The sequence below is a fragment of the Dama dama genome, chromosome 5 (assembly GCF_033118175.1).
Source record: "Dama dama isolate Ldn47 chromosome 5, ASM3311817v1, whole genome shotgun sequence".
Taxonomy (NCBI): Eukaryota; Metazoa; Chordata; class Mammalia; order Artiodactyla; family Cervidae; genus Dama; species Dama dama.
In genome coordinates this window covers 52,280,221-52,298,235 of record NC_083685.1, presented here as the reverse complement: position 1 = coordinate 52,298,235, position 18,015 = coordinate 52,280,221, and the positions used below count along the sequence as shown (strand labels likewise).

At 35.2% G+C, this 18,015-nt stretch overlaps 1 protein-coding gene and 1 non-coding gene across 3 annotated transcripts in view; one reads left to right on the top strand and one right to left on the bottom strand.

Annotated features, from left to right (window-relative positions):
• The window catches only part of NAA15 (N-alpha-acetyltransferase 15, NatA auxiliary subunit), a 68,194-nt gene that overhangs the window by 11,100 nt on the left and 39,079 nt on the right, over window positions 1-18,015 (bottom strand). For both annotated transcript variants that reach the window (XM_061142379.1, XM_061142378.1), the window contains exons 10-16: window positions 17,447-17,519; window positions 14,712-14,881; window positions 13,378-13,530; window positions 12,510-12,638; window positions 11,091-11,304; window positions 5,709-5,902; window positions 859-967 (exon numbers count right to left, since the gene is read on the bottom strand). In XM_061142379.1, the coding sequence (XP_060998362.1) occupies window positions 859-967; window positions 5,709-5,902; window positions 11,091-11,304; window positions 12,510-12,638; window positions 13,378-13,530; window positions 14,712-14,881; window positions 17,447-17,519 (1,042 nt within the window). The remainder of the gene's footprint in view (window positions 1-858; window positions 968-5,708; window positions 5,903-11,090; window positions 11,305-12,509; window positions 12,639-13,377; window positions 13,531-14,711; window positions 14,882-17,446; window positions 17,520-18,015) is intronic.
• Window positions 7,414-7,540, top strand: LOC133058185 (small nucleolar RNA SNORA40). The gene has a single exon (XR_009693291.1). It is a non-coding gene; the product is annotated as a small nucleolar RNA SNORA40 (small nucleolar RNA).

The window sequence follows — 18,015 nt, the reverse complement described above, 5'->3', positions numbered from 1 at the left end:
TTTCTAAAACCAGCCTGAACATCTGGAAGTTCTCAGTTCACGTATTGCTGAAGGCTGGCTTGGAGAATTTTGAGCATTACCTTACTAGTGTGTGAGATGAGTGCAATTGTGCGGTAGTTTGAGCATTCTTTGGGATTGCCTTTCTTAGGGATCAGAATGAAAACAGACCTTTTTCAGTCCTGTGGCCACTGCTGAGTTTTCCAAATTTGCTGGCATATTGAGTGCAGCACTTTAACAGCATCATCTTTCAGGATTTGAAATAGCTCAATACCATAAAATCTTCTTAGTATCTACTACATTTAGCCTGTAAGAATTCTAAATGTAGCAACCAAAATCCTCCATCCAACCTTTACCTGGCTTAGGCAACAAAGGCAACCTCAACATTATTTATACACACTTGTTTTCTCTTAATAGATATTCTTCCATTCTATGCATCTTTTCTTTTAGAAGTATGGTCTGTTCTTCAAGATACACCTCAAACATCGCATCTTCTATCTGTAACAATAGCTATTGGTTGACATTATTTACTGCTTATTGTGTACCAGACACTATTCTAAGATCTCTGTGTATTATTTAGTTACTAAATTTTATCCACATATGAGCATGATAATCATTATATTTCACCTTAATTTTAGTTATATATTGTACATCTATTTTTTATTTTAATGCCCTAGGAGAGATCATGACATCACTTAACTTCCCCATAACATACTGTAAAAAGCAGGCATTTCTTTGTGAGGAAGCTGCACTTGCATTTGCCAAAATATCCTACAGTGGTGAGGTCATCAGAATTGGCAACTATATTCTGAGAAATAAAGTGATCAATTTTATCAGAGCCACTATTCCCTAATTGCCTACCTTTCCTAAAGTAAATCTCAAAGGCAAAAAGATGAGTTTCTATCTTGTTCTTCACCAAGTTCTTCAATGGCGTTAAAAATTTAATAGCTTCTTCCAATGGAGTTTCAACCTAACAAAAATAAGAGATATTATACAAATGGAAGCAAGATTTGTCGGGGGTGGGGGGGGGGATGTCAATTTTCTCTTTCTACTCATTAAAAATACTTTTTCAGTAAAAACCACTTACTAGTCAACCAGAAATACACTGCCATATTTTACCCTCCCACAACCTAAAGGAAGGGGATTCTAAACTCCTCATTCACTGAGATAATACATTATCTGTGGATAGAAACTATCCAACAAGTAAAGAAGAAGATAAAACAGAACCAGAACTAGGAAAAGAAAGACAGTAAGAGAAACAGGTAAGATAGCCAAGGGTGGGGGAAAAAAAAGAGAGAGAGAACGGATGTGGAACAGGATGACAAGGGCTAAGAACTATACAGAATATTATGGAATGAGTGAAAGTTGAGTATAATCAAGCTATTAAAAAATAGTACAATATCCACCCTGTGTTGCTTTGTTCCATTCCAAATTCTACAGAAATCCATATTTATTCAAATGCCATACTATAGGTGTGATGTCATTTGAAAAGTTGTATATTTATGGAATGCTGTCTCTATCATCCTTTGAGTACTGAAACAGGACTAGTCTCTGTAGACTGGGTCTGGGACAAGGCATGACACTATATTTGCACTCAGCACCTGGGTCGTTATACTTGCCCTCTCTCATCATTGAGGCAATAACAATGTACTCTCAGTGGAATTCAGATGTGCCATATCTGTCCAACATGACTCTGCCCATACAGTAATCTGTGGTTTCACAAATTTAGATTTAGGCCAAGGAAATTATTTAACAGCATTAAAAACAAAATCAAGTTAAACAGCAAGTGGTGTCTATAGGATTTACCCTGTACTAGTATGTAAAGTTGGAGAAGGCAGTGGCACCCCACTCCAGTACTCTGGCCTGGAAAATCCCATGGACGGAGGAGCCCGGTGGGCTGCAGTCCATGGGGTCGCACAGAGTCGGACACGACTGAAGCGATTTAGCAGCAGCAGCAGTAGCAGTATGTAAAGCACCCAGTCATTATTCAAGGATATAAACTCTAAACCAGAAATCGGTATGTGGCAGTATCACTACTGTGACAGTCAGAGATACCAAGAGACAGAGGAGAAAACAGGGGCCCTCATAAGTACACCTTTCTCACACTGGTGAATATTCTGCTTCTTATTCCCATGACTCTTTTTTTTTAATTAATTTATTTTTTATTGAAGGATAATTGCTTTACAGAATTTTGCTGTTTTCTGTCAAATTTCAACAACTCTATGCTTTAATGAGTTAGAATTTGTGGTATACAGGGGAGAAATGGTTACCAGGGAAAGTAGAGAACTGGAAACTGAAATTACCACCCAGCTATAGCAAGCTTTTCATTCCTTAAGAAGTACAGACTGAAGTGAAGGTCACTGCATTGACCAGGATAATTTACTGGAGAGAGACATGGCTGCTATCATTATAAAACAGAAACAAAAAAGGATATTGTGAAGTTGAATCATTACAAGCATTGGTGGTGGTGATGAAAGTCACTCAGTCATGTCCGACTCTTTGAGACCCCATGGACTATACAGTTCATGGAATTCTCCAGGCCAGAATACCAGAGTGGGTAGCCTTTCCCTTCTCCAGGGGATCTTTCCAACCCAGGGATCAAACCCAGGTCTCCCACATTGCAGGTGGATTCCTTACCAGCTGAGCCACAAGGGAAGCCCATTACAAGCACTACTGTGACTGAAATTGAGTATTTTAATTTAAAAAGAGAAAAGAGAGAAATTAATTCTGTCTGAAACTCTAGTAAATGAAAACATATGCCTCAAAGGAGATGTGGTTTTCTTGTCCCCACATGCCTCTCAAAGGTAAGACTCTGTCAAGTTAAATCTAAATGATAAAATAGTATGTACATAACCAAGACAAAGCTAACTGCATTCTACAGTTACATATATATAATGTAGTAGAGAGTGATATAAACAAAAGCATATAAATAGGGATGATGTTCTACAACCAGTGCTTTAAGATAAAACTACCCTTGAAAATCCCTGAAGTTAAGACACATAGATATAGCTATGAATATACAATATCACTAGTTTGAGTTGTACGTATGAAAACCATATATTTAAGTATCAAAATTGCAATCACTGTAGTAAGACAGTCACACTATGACAGGCACCTAAGAACTGAGACGGCAGTCAGGCCTCTCACATCTCAAACTCAGGTGGGGTCCTAATGTTCACTGAGCAAGTACTGGGTGGAACTGCCAGCATTATGTATACTCTCTTCTGCCTCTCTCATAAAAAACATCACATCCAACCTTGAAGATCTGAATTTGTGTAACTTAAATAGATGTAGAAAAGAATGACACTGTGTTGATGGCACTTAATGCCATTTAAGACAGTTATGAGGGCATTTTCTTCATATGCAATTTTTTAATTTATAAACTGACCTGAAATCTAATCCAAGTAAAATATGTGGTATAGGAGTTATCTCCTTAAATTCCCAACATAGTAACAAAAAGTGTAAAATTAGTTTAAAATTCAAAGTTTCAAAACTAAACACTACAGAGGGACCTCCCTGGCAGTGCAGTGTTAGACTTTCCTTCCAAGGCGGGGGTGCAGATTCAGTCCCTGCTCAGAGTTCAGATCCCACAGGCCTTGCAGCCAAAAGCCCAAAACATAAAACAGAAGCAATAATGTAACAAAGTCAATAAAGACTTTAAAAAATGGTCCACATAAAAAAAAAAAATCTTTAAAAATAACAACTAAAAACGACTGCCTCATGGTAAGTTGGATAAGCAAGCAATACATTCCATCAAGCTTTCAGATTTACACTCAGTTAACTCAATATTAAGTTAATAAACCTATTTTCCTTCTCTCTTTCTTAACTAGAATAACAGCTAATTTAACAATGCTTTTATTTAAATTATCTTGATCTGATGAACTAAATTTATCATTTACTACCTGGAAGAATGATGAAACATAAGATCACCAAAACAAAAAGAAACAAACAAAAAAACCAACTATAGATTACAGACCCAGAATTGGCAGGCAGCTTTTAAAACAGCCTGCGATGCCCCTCCCGATTATGACAGCTTGGTGTAAAATCTGGCCTTGCCACCACTTTGGGGTATGGGTGAGTGTGGATTCTATTAGATGCAGACATCTTGGATGCAGTCATCCTAAAAGAGAAAGGTATTATGTGCCTAACAGGTAAGAACAGTATACACTGAAGAGGAGTCCATGAGACTGGGTGCCTTCCACTAGGCTCCTTCCAAATAAAGGAGTCAAAAGTACTTTCTATAGTGCTTTTGCTGGGAGACTTTACAACCCTCTAGCTACAAATGACTAGACTATAACCTGACATCTGGGCCCAAAGCAGCTATCATAGACTAAACAAAGAAAATGAAACAGTGTATAAGGAGACTAAGTGCAAGAAATCTGCTATTCAGGGTACTCCTTATTAGACAGTAACTAAATACAAACAGATCCCCTCTTTAAACTATAAAGAAAGACATAAAGAGTTACAAGGAAAAAGGTCATTAAGTTATGAGACAGAGAGAAAAATGTAAAGAATGATAGCGGCAGGCAGTCAGTGATGGTGGTAAAAGTGGTAGTTAAGAAATAAGCGGAGGCATAAAGATGGAAGGCCCTGTAAAGTTGGCATTATCCCTAAGAACTCTGCAGTTCTCCATGGGGCCTGAAAGGTGAATTTTCTGTGCTTCTTCACATCCCTGTATAATCTTTCAATAAACTCTCAACAACAATAAAAAGGGATTATCTTTGTTTCTAGAAAGCACAAAATCATTTGTCAATACAGCTTTGTGAAATCCAAGCTACATTTATCAATGGTTCTTAAATAGCAATACTGCTATGAGATATTACTGTCCATCTGCTAGGATATAATTCTAAAAGTATTTTCGAACTCTACTCCTTAGGTATTACAATTTTCCTTAGTTATAAAGCAACCAATGACCAAGGAATTTTTAGTTACTAATAAGGCTAAAACTCAACTCTAGGTTTACTGTTTACTATATTGCTTTAACACAGTAAAGCATGCAGTTACTCGCACTTGGAGGAGGAGGGTGTCAAGGGTCAGAAGAAAACTGCATAGATATGTTACTGATCAAAATGATTTACATGACAACGAATGCCTTGGTTTCAGTCTAACAGTTAAAAATGGCAGATAAGATTTTTGGCTTGGGGAAAATATTTGAGGACTTTAAAGATATCAGGTACAAACAGTGAAGTACAATGTACTGTAAGTTGACAACACAAGTGAGAGAGACATACAGAACTCACTTTTTAAGAAGCTCAATTTAGACTATATAAAAACTTAAATGCTACCACTTTTAACAGACTATATTCTTTACACATACGTTTTCTTGAGTCCTAACATCTTGTCTAGTAGTGATTTTTCCTAGTCCCATTTTATAGTTAAGAAAACCATCAGAGAAATTAGACAAAGTGTCTAAGATACACAGTGACATATAAGAGCTAATTATGTGGTCCCAGATCAGAATGACTCAAAAGCCAAAACTTTCCAATATATCATACACAGTACTCAGAATCATTATTTCAAGTTTTAAATGTGACATACAATCAGAAAAGAGAGAAGTTAGAAGAGAAAGAGGAAAGAGAGAGAGGAAAGAAGGAAAACTAAAAATAAATCTCTTACTCTAAAATCTATCAGAATGGCTGAAAAAGACTCTATAAAGACAATAGCTGGTCATGAAATTTCACTCAGTTGTGCTAAATACTATTTTTAAGTACCTTGGCCAGTTTCTCCGGAATAAGTTCTTCTTTTGGACCTCCAATTTCCTCATCATCATCATCCTTCTTCTTTTTCTGATTTCTCTGCTGCTTTTCTTTTTCTGCATTTTTTTTCTCTTCCTCTATCTGGGCTTTCTTTTGAGCTCTTCTTTGTTTATTACGTAGCTTCTTTAGCTCTTTATCAGACATGTTTGCTGTAAGCAGTGTTAATAAAACCATCAATGTGTTAATCAGATTTATAATGATCAATTACTACTATGTATTAATATTCCCAAACTCCCATTAAAAATGTTTCATATTACACATGTTCATGTGCCTTTAATAATGCTGCATTTGTTAAAGAATATAAACATCTTAAAAAAATTTGTGAAACCAAGAGGAGACCTATTGTGACAACCACAGCAAAGCACAAAAGCATGAGCTCTTCCAGCAAAATTAAACTTCTTGCAGTTCTAAGAATGTAACAAGCAGTTTCAAATCCCTATGGCACTGTATTATGCTTTAGTTATGCCTTCTCTAATCCATCAAACAGTGCTGCCACCATGCCTAAAGTATTCTGCTTGTCATAATATTTTGTCTACACATCTGTTTCTCTTTTAGACTGTGAGTTCCTTGGTGGAAGAGACTTTTGTTTTACTCAAAATCTTCGTGCTGTCAAGGCCTAGCAGCATACCAAAACACACAGAAAACACTCAAATATTTGCTGAAGGAAGAATGAATAACTGTATAGTAAATTTAAAATGTGACATTAAAAATTAACAATTATTCTTTGAGGTACAAGCCACAGAACGTCTTAAATAAAGACTAGAAACCTCTGATAAACATGCTACAATACAGTGGGAAAATTGTATTGTGTAGACTTAAAGCAATAAATCTGAAAGCCACATGTTCAATAGGTATTTGAAAAACACTTGTTGATAATGAGAAATGAAAAAAGTCATTCTAAAATACTCTACCACTGTGGTGATTTTTAAATATGTTCACAAATTCTTCCCTTCAAAAAGTAAAGCCTATTTCCCCTTCCCTTGAATGTGAGCTATACTTAGTGACTAGATTCTAACTAATAGAATGTACTAGAAGTGAATATGCATGACATCCAAGATTAGGAAATACAAGCACTGTGGATTCCTCTTTGCTTTCCCTTGGATCACTCAGAGGAAGCCAGCTGTCATGCTGTAAAGAAACCCAAACCACCTCATGCAAACACCCATGTGGCCAAGAACAGGACTCTGGCCATGAATAAGCCATCCTGGAAGTAAATTCTCCAACCCAGGCCAATCCTTTGATGCCTTGGCTGATATCTTGACATCAAGAAGAGAAAGATGGGTAACAGAAACCTGTTATCAGAAAACTGATATCAATACAACATAGTTTTCAGTATGACTTTATAATAAGCTTTGGGCTTCCCTGGTGGCTCAGAAGTAAAGAGTCCACCTGCCAAAGCAGGAGATGCGGGTTCAATTCCTGGGATGGGAAGATCCCCCTAGAGAAGAAAATGGCAACACACTACAGTATTCTTGCCTTGAAAATCCCATGGACAGAGGAGCTGGGCAGGCTACAGTGCATGGGGTTGCAAACAGTCAGACACAACTTAGCAACTAAACAACAACAATAAATTTTAATATATGTGAGAACAAGACACCATGCCCACAACCCACCAAAATATTTTTTCAGAGCTCAGATCATGATTAAAGTGACATTTCATAGCACTTGTGTTTGTTTTTGTTTAATTTGTGGACAAAGACTTACAGACAAGTGCAAAAGTAAGTCCTCTTTTGCAACCCACAACTCATTGTTCAGTATGAGTTTTGATACAGATGAGAAGGAACATGATCCATAAAATGGGTGTGTACTGATGAGCATGAAGATTGCTTCCAGGGCTATAAAGTTAAATAAGCTTTTAAATTACCAGCTGTCTTGATCCTAGTACTCAGTTTTAATGTTGACATAAAACAAACAAAGATGGGCCCCTCTTTTTAGGCTTTTATCTTCGGAATACAGTGTCTGGAGTTTCCAAAGGTATTGGCATATCCCAATGATCTCTGTCAAGTTCTATGGTGTGATAACTTAGGAATTAATAACATTTGAACTTGATAAGCTTTTAGAAAACTAGACATCCCATCTCCTGACCCTAAACAGGAACCTATAGTGAACTGCTTGAGGAAACTGGATCTTAAAGGTTACAGGTGGCAAACTTTGAAGTGCACTCCACTGAAGATCAGAGAGGCCCAACTAAAACAGCTGTGGCATCACAGCTGTGGATTGAGCAGAGCTTTTTGTAGGGCTGCCTTGAAGATGACGACTTTGGAGGAACTATGGTGACTGGCAGTGGAAAGAATCAGGACGTGTGAAAATCCTTTAAAATTTATTGACTTAAATAACTTTGCCTATGTTATGAATAAAAAGAAACCTTTGTGCAGAAAGTCAGCATGTATTTCTGGCTCGAAGCTTCTCTTAAAAAAAAAAAAAAAAGTGACATTTCAAACATATGGATGACCTATTCAAATAAGCACTATTTCGAACTCAGCAGTGTTTTATTTGGGGATAAAAAAGCCACCCTTCACCTCCCATCACATATAAAAATTATCTCCAGATGATCACACAGCCGAATGTAAAAATAACAAAGCAAACATTACGAGAAAACAAAGAAGACATTTATAAATATGTTATACATTTTGAAGGAGAAAAGCCAAGACCCAGAAGCCACAACAGACTAAAATAGTTTTGCCTTAGAAAAATTAAAACTTTACATAATGAAAGATACCCATCATAAAGAAAGCTAAGACCTAAGCAATAGGAAGAAAACATCTGCAACACATAAATAAGGATTAAGGTCCTGAACACATACAGATCTCCTACAAACCAAGAAGTTTCAAAATAAAATAGGTCAATGATATGAACAGGCAATTCATGTAAGAAACCCAAAAGCAGGACTTCCCTGGTGGTCCAGTGATTAAGAATCTGCCTTGCAATGCAAGGGACTCGGGATACAGGGAACTAAGACCCCACATGCCTCAGAGCAACTGAGCCTGCAGGACACAACTACTGAGCTCTGCGTCACACTCCTGAGGACCCGCACTGTGCAGCGAAGAGCCTGTGCTACAACGGAGACCCAGAGCAGCCAGCTAAATAAATGATTACACACCAGATGTTTCCCCTAAGTAACAAACATGTGAAGGATGAACAATTTTCAATGTGAGCAATAAAATAAAAGACAATCTCAATAAACTGTTGGTGGCAACAAAAACTTTTATGGAAGGCTACGCAATTCTCATAATCTTTGACCTAGTTAATTGCCTCTCCTAACAATCCCTGCTAAATAAATATGTGCACAAAACAATGATGCCTTACAGGACATTTACTTTAGCACTGTAATGGGGACGAGGGAACCCTCATTCCCATTAACAAAATTTAAAATGTTGCAATTAAAAAAAATAAAATAAAATAAAATGTTGTAATTTTAGAACATCGGGAATGATATCATCCCATTTATAGGTTAAAAAAATAAAATGAACAAAACCACCACAAAAACCACCCTGTAACTGTGTAGAACACAGGTACATATGAAACTGAACATGGTAATTGTGCACAAAAGAAACTGAACACTTAATAGGGCTAGCCCTTTGAAAGGAGAAAACCTTCAGGCAGGAGAAAAGTGAAGAGGGAGTTTCACATTTGCTAGGTGTTTTTCTGAGCTGGTTTAACTTTGTATATCCAGAGTTAATTGTGTACTGGGACTTCCCTGGTGGTCCGGTGGTTAGTACTACACACTACCACTGCGGGGGGTATGGGTTCAACCCCTGGTTCCGGAGCTAAGATCTTACATGCCACATGTGTGGCAAAAAAAAAAAAAAGTTAATTGTATATTATTTGCAGAATTCGAAGAAGATGTGGAAGGCAGGAAGAGTAAATAGGAAAGTAAATAAGCAAAGCCAGAGGATCACTGATATCATCTTCAATTATAAACTGTCCTATAGATTCTCACTAGCATTTTCTTTCCAGCTGAAGCAGTAACAACAGAAATTTAAGTTGAAATTTGTGCAAGGGTTTCAATATGTGACCTTACAATCTTCTAAATTGTTCCTAGGTATTGTAAAATAACAAATTAATAAAAGGATCCAAAGATCTTAGCAGGAGGAAGAATACAGAAAGTAACCAACCATAACCTCAGAAGAGGAAGAAACTCAGGACTGAGGAAAAAAATTCTGACAGCTTTTATGCCCCAACTCCTGTAACATTTTTGCCCTCAATAAAGACACAAAATTTTTGGACAATTAATTTTTTATCTTTTTACATGCGTAGGTCACTTTTATTCTGAGATCCTTTCCCAAATAATTATTTTAAGGAAGACTTCTTCCTACACATCCTGATATCTTGCTATTAAAATGGCATGTTAAAAAATGGCTTGGTTTTAATTCTAACCTGGGTATTAATGTTCAAGCAATATTTATATTTTAGTATGTCATGGCTTGTGCTCAGTCGTGCCTCACTGTATTTGCAATCCCACGAACTGTAGCCCACCAAGCTCCTCTGTCTATGGGATTTTCCCAGCAAGAACACTGGAATAGGTTGCCATTTCCTCCTCCAGGGGATATTCTCAACCCAGGGATGAAACCCACATCTCCTGCATTGGCAGGCAGATTCTTTACCACGGAGCCACCATATTAAGTTAAAGCTGAAATCCAACTCCTTAAAAGCTAATGACCTATGGCTGATTCATGTTGATATTTGGCCAATAACAACAAAATTCTGTAAAACAATTATCCTTCCATTAAAAAATAAATTAATTAATATTAAAAAAAGGTAATGATCAGTTACAAATTTTTGCTTAACTTTTAAAGACAATAGTCAATAATATTTTTCTTTTGTTGCTCAGAGAAATTCACAAAACAGCCATCAGCATTTTCTAAAGCATGGATAACACTGTCCCACAACACGCAAATAGAAAGCTCAGGGAAGAGGCTTCCCTGGTGGCTCAGGGGTAAAGACTCTGCCTGCCAATGCAGGAGACACAGGTTCTATCCCTGATCTGAGATGACTCCACATGCCGTGAAGTGGCCAGACCCATGTCCCACAATTACTGGGTTTGTGCTCTACAGCCCCCATGCCGTAACTCCTGAAGCCTGTGAGCCCCAGAGCCCTGCTCCACAAGAGAAGCCACCCCAACAAGAAGCCCATGCAAAGCAACTAGAGAGAGTGGCCCCTCCTCTTCATAACTAGAGAAAAGCCCTTGCAGCAATGAAGACCCAGCACAGCTAAAAATTAAATTATTTTTTTAAAAATCATCTTTCAGAAAAAAAAAGCACAGGAAAAATCTGTTACACAAAAACATAAATATACATATACACACCACAGAAAAAAATAACTCTTTGAATATTATACCTGTATCAGCTTCATGTTCTTTATTCTCATCTGTAAGAGGGCTGTCATGAAGCTTCAAATAGATCTCTATGGCAATTCTTGCAGCCTTGAAGTAAAACGGATGCTGTCGAAGTACATCTTCTAGCTTTAGTAAGTCCACATATGATCTAAGGGTAATCTTCCTCATACAGTATGTATGAAAGTCAAACTGGTCATCAGTGATTTCTATAAAATGCTAACAAAATTATCTTTTTTATTATAGTGAAGTATAGCGACAGCAAAGAAGCTACAAAAATGAAAGGCTTGGAATTACTTGTTTCCAGGGCATGAAAATAAAAATCAGTAAAATTCTAAAATATTAAAAATTACAATAATTCTACTTAAATACTTTACATATCAATTAAGCAAATACAATAGGCCATTACCTAGCATAATTTGTGGCATACATTAGTGACTGAATTACTTGTTGAATGAAAGGAAACACAATGCTTTATTTTTTTCTAGTTATTTTATGTTTATTTGATGAATTCACATTTTAGAATATCAATAAATATCTTTTTTTCACAGAGATGCTTTAAAATATATTTATTCCCTCCTTAATCATATTTAAATAAAGCTACCATCATAAATCCAATAGAATTTATTAGCATACATAATGGTGTAGTGCAATACAGTAGATTTACATGTTAAACATTCAGCTTTTATATTTAAAACAATCTGCAAAGGATTTTAATATGTAGTATTTGTCAATTTTTCTGAGAATACAAATCTGAAATGTTGGTATGTGGGAGAGAAATAGTCAGGAAGTCAGTCAAGCAACCAGAAATTAACACATTTCAACTAACCTCTGGGATTCTCAACTTGTAGTAACAAAAGAAGCATGAATTTATATAAATTATATATATTAAAAAACATTTTAAAAACTGAAAGCCAACTACTAGTCATAGAAATGACTAAAAAGTGAAAGGACTAAGAAAAAAATAAATTTATCAGAAAATGAGAAATTATATAGGTTACAGAAGTACTGTGAAAAGGCTTCAAAGCTTGCATCTAATATTTATCAAGGGCATATGGCACCACCAATCAAACTCACAACCAAGGCATTTCTGGCATAGCTTAATGAGCTTTGTATGTATTAATGAAGAAGCAGCATCAATTTGAAAGAAACATCCAAAAATCAATGAAAACATAGCCAAGATACAAACTTTCCATTAAGTTTTATACATGAATTCTGACACTAAGAGTAGACAATGGAGAAGTCTGCTAAATATGTAATCTATATTATTTTTATTATAAACTCTGAAAAATGTGAATAGCGATTTTTAGCAATCATTTGTTATGCATTAGGAAGTGAGAGGAAAGAAAAAACTAAGAGGATTTCCCCAAACTGTCAATGGGTAACAGAATAAAAGGAGAAGCTTTTAGGCATGTGTTACTTACTCTCTCAATCTCATGGCATTTCTTAAGTGCTTCACCAAATTTATTCATTGCCTTATAAGCTTGGGCACATTCTGTCTGGAACCACATGCACTGCATTTCATTTAAGTTCTCGACCGCTGATGTTCCTTCCTATATGAAAAGCAGACATACTCAAAGACAATTTCTTACCAAATACGTTATTACACCATAGGATTTAATTGATTTGAATTTTCACAACAATTTTCTATTTTTTAAAACCATTCTCAGAGTAAGAGGGAACAGTTAATATGTGAAAGAAATTAGAATTATATTTCTAACCACTAAAAAACCCTCATAAATGATTTAATAAAAAAGATCTACATAATTTGGGATGGAAAGTAATATAACAAAGAGAACAGCAGCACATACTCAATTAACATGAGTATATTCACCCCTAAAAATTTCAACTGAACATATCTCAGTATAAATCAGAGTTGAAAAACCTACTGTACAAACATATTTGAAAAATGATGTGTGTGTGTGCTCAGTCATCTCCACCTCTTTTGTAACACCATGGGCTGTAGCCCACCAGTTCCTCTGTCCCCAGCATTTTCCAGGCAAGAATAACCGGAGTGGGTTGCTATTACCTACTCCAGGGGATCTTCCCAACCCAGGGACCAGAGCCTGGTCTCTTCCATTTTCTGCACTGGCAGGCACATTCTTTACCACCAGTGCCACCTGAGAAATGATGTTTTATAGTAATACTGATTTCAATTTCTTTTGATAAGGCAATTTAATTAAAATCTTGTCTTGATATTAAAAATATCAGAAGTAAACTTTGAAAAATAAACAAGTTATACACGTATTAACTTTTTATTTATAAGCAAACAAACAAACTAGCTCTACAAACCCTTGTAAACTTGGAGCACATTTCTTCAGCCTCTTTTATCAAATTGGCTTTTAGCATGTATTTTGCACACTTGGAGTTGATAAATCTGTCTGCTGTGTCCAAGGCCTGGGCCTCATCCATCCACCTTGCAGCTTCTTTAATATTCCCAGCATGCTAAAGTAAGAGGGCATAAAAACAAAATAAACCTGTCAGTATGCTAATTTTACTATGCAGGTAATTTCTTTCCTGTTCATAAATAACTAAGACACAAATGCTTCCAAAGGTAATCTTCTATCTCTTACAACCCTAATCAATGTAGATGCATACAATCTACTGTAAGTTCTGATACCTTTCTGGCTATGTAGTCTATGAGCTCTCTGACAGTAAAGATATGTTTTAAAAATTTTGTCTACTGTTATAACCTCATTGGCGACGCACTACAACAGTGCCTGGCATATAATGAACACTGAAAAATACTGGTGAATACTGAAAATTAATGGCTGAATCAAGGAAAATAATCAAAACCTTTAGTGAGAACAACATAATTCAATATAAAGGTCATAACAGGCAAAAGGATGGCCAAATTTCTATTCTAAGGAATCGTGGAAACATTACAATTAGGACCACTTGTGGACATTCCACAATGATCCTCATTCTTAATTCACCTAACTTAGTGCATTTGGCAAAGCCACAAAACTAATGAGCATTACCTGGCATTTTAAAAGTGGTTTAAAACATTACTTAATTTCATCCTTTTTTGGTAAATAAATGATTGGTTTAGAACTTCTTCCCCAAGAGCTTCTATTAGTAAATTTCATCTGTATTAAAATTTTTAAAATGATACTGGAACATATGACTAGAGATTCTCAAGCAAGACACAGGAATTGAAGACTCAGAGATAACATGTAGAATTCACAGTAGAAATCTCCAGTTTCATTTCATTAAGATTACCAGATACTGATACACGATCATATTCAGATGTTAAGAGAAACAAACATTTCACAGCAAATTTAATTACTTTTGATTATCGATCTCTGCTAGTTAAAATCAAGAAAATAACCAGATATGTATGTGTGAATGCATGAGAACATATATTATGAACAACCACATACATGAATAACCATGTGTATATTTGTATACATGTGTTGGTATATAGATATAAATAATTGAGCAAACCAGCATGACCATGAAAAGTCTAAAAAGCAATCAGACTGAGAAAGATACTATATTTGTTATTCCATGTGTTCTGAGCTATCCAATACATCATTTTTCTTAGAGCATTTACAATGTAACGTATGTTCTTAAAAATTTATGCCTCATTACCTCATAAGAAAAAAAGCAGAAAATATTTTTACCTTATAGATTTTAGCTTTCACAAGAAAGAGTTCTATCAACGTGGGTGTACTTTCAATAGCAGTATTTATGTATTCCAGAGCAATAGATGGCTGACCAATTTTATCATAATGTTGTGCCAAGTAGTACTGGACCCAAAGTAATGTGGTTGGTGGTTCCTCTTTTCCATCATCTTTAAAGAGTGGGGGAGGAGGTGGAGAAGAATTAGTCATTATCTGTATTAAAGAGACTAGCCACCTCAAAGTGGCTTTATCTTTATTAATAAGGAAAGTAGGTCAAATAGTGTTATTTATGCGTCTAGTTATGAAACTAGCTCTAAATGTATAAGATCTTTGACCAGCACCACACTACCTGCTCTGTATCATTATAGCTCCTAGCACAATGCCATGCTTATCATAAACATGGTAGATAAATGAGATCAAAGCTTTAACAAATTACCTAAAAAGAAAACTGGGGGGTGGGGGATAGAGAAAACAAATTGTACTAGAACTATGGTCAGGATGTTATGTATGAGGGGGGAAAATAAGAATAAAGAGAAAATTTCCATTAATGTAGGGTTAAAAAAAAAGAAAAAGAAAAAAAGAAAGGCATGATTGCTTAACTGGGTTTCTAATGTACCAAACTATACATAAATATACTTGTGATGTGGTTATTTTGAATGCTGCTGATAAGATTCTTACTATATCTTAATCTTATTTTGAATATGCAAAAATGTACACTTTGGGTTAAACTAAAAATTATACCAAAAAATGAGATAAGTAAAAATACTTATTCTGTATTTTAGTTCAGTTTTATTTTTATATACTCACAAGAAAATGTGTAAGTTAAATATACAACCCACACATTTAAAAATGCTTTTTAATACAAATTTCTAATTCTAAAGAACTGTTATTTGCTTTCAAAGAAAGCAACAGATTGCTTATTTTTATCCTAGTAGAAGTAGGATGGCTCAGTGGACAAACAATAGGAGTGGAACTCACCAACTCCCGATCTGATAGATCTGCAACTAAAGTGCTGCATATTCTTGGGCATGTCATTGAACCTCTTCCACATTTGTAAAATATGTAGGAAAATGCTGATAATCAAAGGAACATCATGATGATTAACCAATGAAACCATGGTAACGCCTTCTAAAAAGTACTATTAAAATTAATCTGAGACCTAGAAACAGTGATCAACTCAATAGCAATAAGCACCCCAGGTCCCAAACTGGGTTTTCCCACTGTAGGAAACAGGGCTCCTTGGGAAAAACAACTTATTACAGGTCTGTTATGGGCAAGTATACAAGATGAACTAGAATATTTCTTTATACAAAACTGCAAGGAAGCTATCAACTACTACCCTAGTACGTGAAGGCTGGAACCATTTGAAACTGCAATGATTTAAAACATCAAATATGTTTAAAGCCATGAATTCAAAATAATACCTTTATAACACCTTTGAAGGATGCTACTAATAGTCAATTCACTATTTTGAAATTCATTAGTTCAAACTGGTAACGAACAAAAAAGTAGGACAGGCAAAGGAGAAAAAGCAGCATTTATCTCGCTTTTTCTGTATAACCTGAAATGCTATATTAGCAGATATTAAATATTATAATATTACTAGTTTGTAATTTGTAACAGTTCATGTAACACATTTAATAAACACTTCATGCCTCCTGATCAAAGGACACACCACCACTTGTGGAATAATCTTGCTCATCTCTGTCTTTAAAACAAAAAGGGGGAAAAAAATAAAATTTCATCAAACCTGTAGACAGTCAGACCTGTCCATGTGAAGTTTCTGCAATGATGGAAATGTTCTAGATCTGCCCTGTCCAGTATGGTAGGCATTAGATTTACAAAGCTATTGAGGAGCACTTAGACTACCGTGACTAATTAAATTCATTTAATTAAAAAAAATTTAATAGCCCCATGTGACTAATGACTACCATACTAGACTATATAGCTCTATACTTAACTTACAATGTATAATAAATCCAGAGGACAGAGAAACAGCTTGTTAAGCAACAGCATATGGGTATATTCAGCAAAAACTAGACTAAAGAAAAACTAAACACACACACACACACACAAAACCGATTAATAAATAAACTGCAGGAAAAAAGAAAAAACAGAGGGGAAACTTACAGATTTATTAAAAAAAGTTAAAGAGACATATCAACAAAACTCAAAGTACAGATTTCATCTGGCTCTTCATTCAAATAAACTTCAGAAACAAAGAGAAAAAATATTTTTAAGGTACCTGGAAATGTAAGCATGGACATTTTCCTTTGATATTAAGGAAGCATTAATGTTCAAGTATGGTGATGCTATTATGGTTGTGATCTTTAGAATACTGAAATCTACGTGGATGAAATGATGTGATTTTGGGGATTTGTTTTCTAATAACAAGGGAGTAGAGGGAAACGGGTAAGAAATATAGATGAAATAAGTCTGCCATGAGGTAAAAATCACTTTAGTTGAGCGGTGGGTAAATGGAGGGTCATTATATTATTACATGTAGTTTTGGAGATGTTTTAAGTTCTACATAAAATTTTCAATAAGCTACTGTTATCATGTTCTTATCAAATATTTTCACATAATATACATATTAATGCATCTTAAAGGGAAAAATGTTTAAATATACTAAGCTTATTGACTAAATAATGAACAATACTGACCTTCTGATCAAGAATTTCATAATATAGTAAGATTTTTAAGACTCTTCTAAAACATAAAACTTGAGCACTTACCATTGGGGTTAAATAACCGGCAGCTTTTTAGAGAGGTTTCATAACCTACTACTAATTCTTCTATGATTGCCACCTACAGTACAAACACACAAGCACACTTTAGTAAAAAAAAAAAAAAAAAGAAAGAAAAATTATTATATAGTTACTATGCTTGTGCAAAGCATGTTATTTACTATTAGAGGGCTAAATAAATATTCTAATTCCCTCTCTCTTCTGATTCCACCCCTGGTCTCTCACATATACACCTTTTTATAAATCTCTTAACCTATGGATAAAAATTTAAGACTATACACTTTTGAAGGTGTGCTTTAAGGCAAAACTTTTTTTAAAAACTTACTGACAACTTTTCCTGCCATAAAATAAACGATCAAGCTGAACTAGAAATCAGGAACAGGCTGGACAAAAAGAGGTAATGTTATGGATGGTGTTTTTTTAATCTTGGTTCATTTTTATCTTAATTTACATAAATAATACCCACAGTTAATATCTGCACTTCAGGAATCAAGAATTAAATACTGTGTGAAAAGAGAAATTCCACCAGTAGATGACAGCATCAACTCTCAATTTCA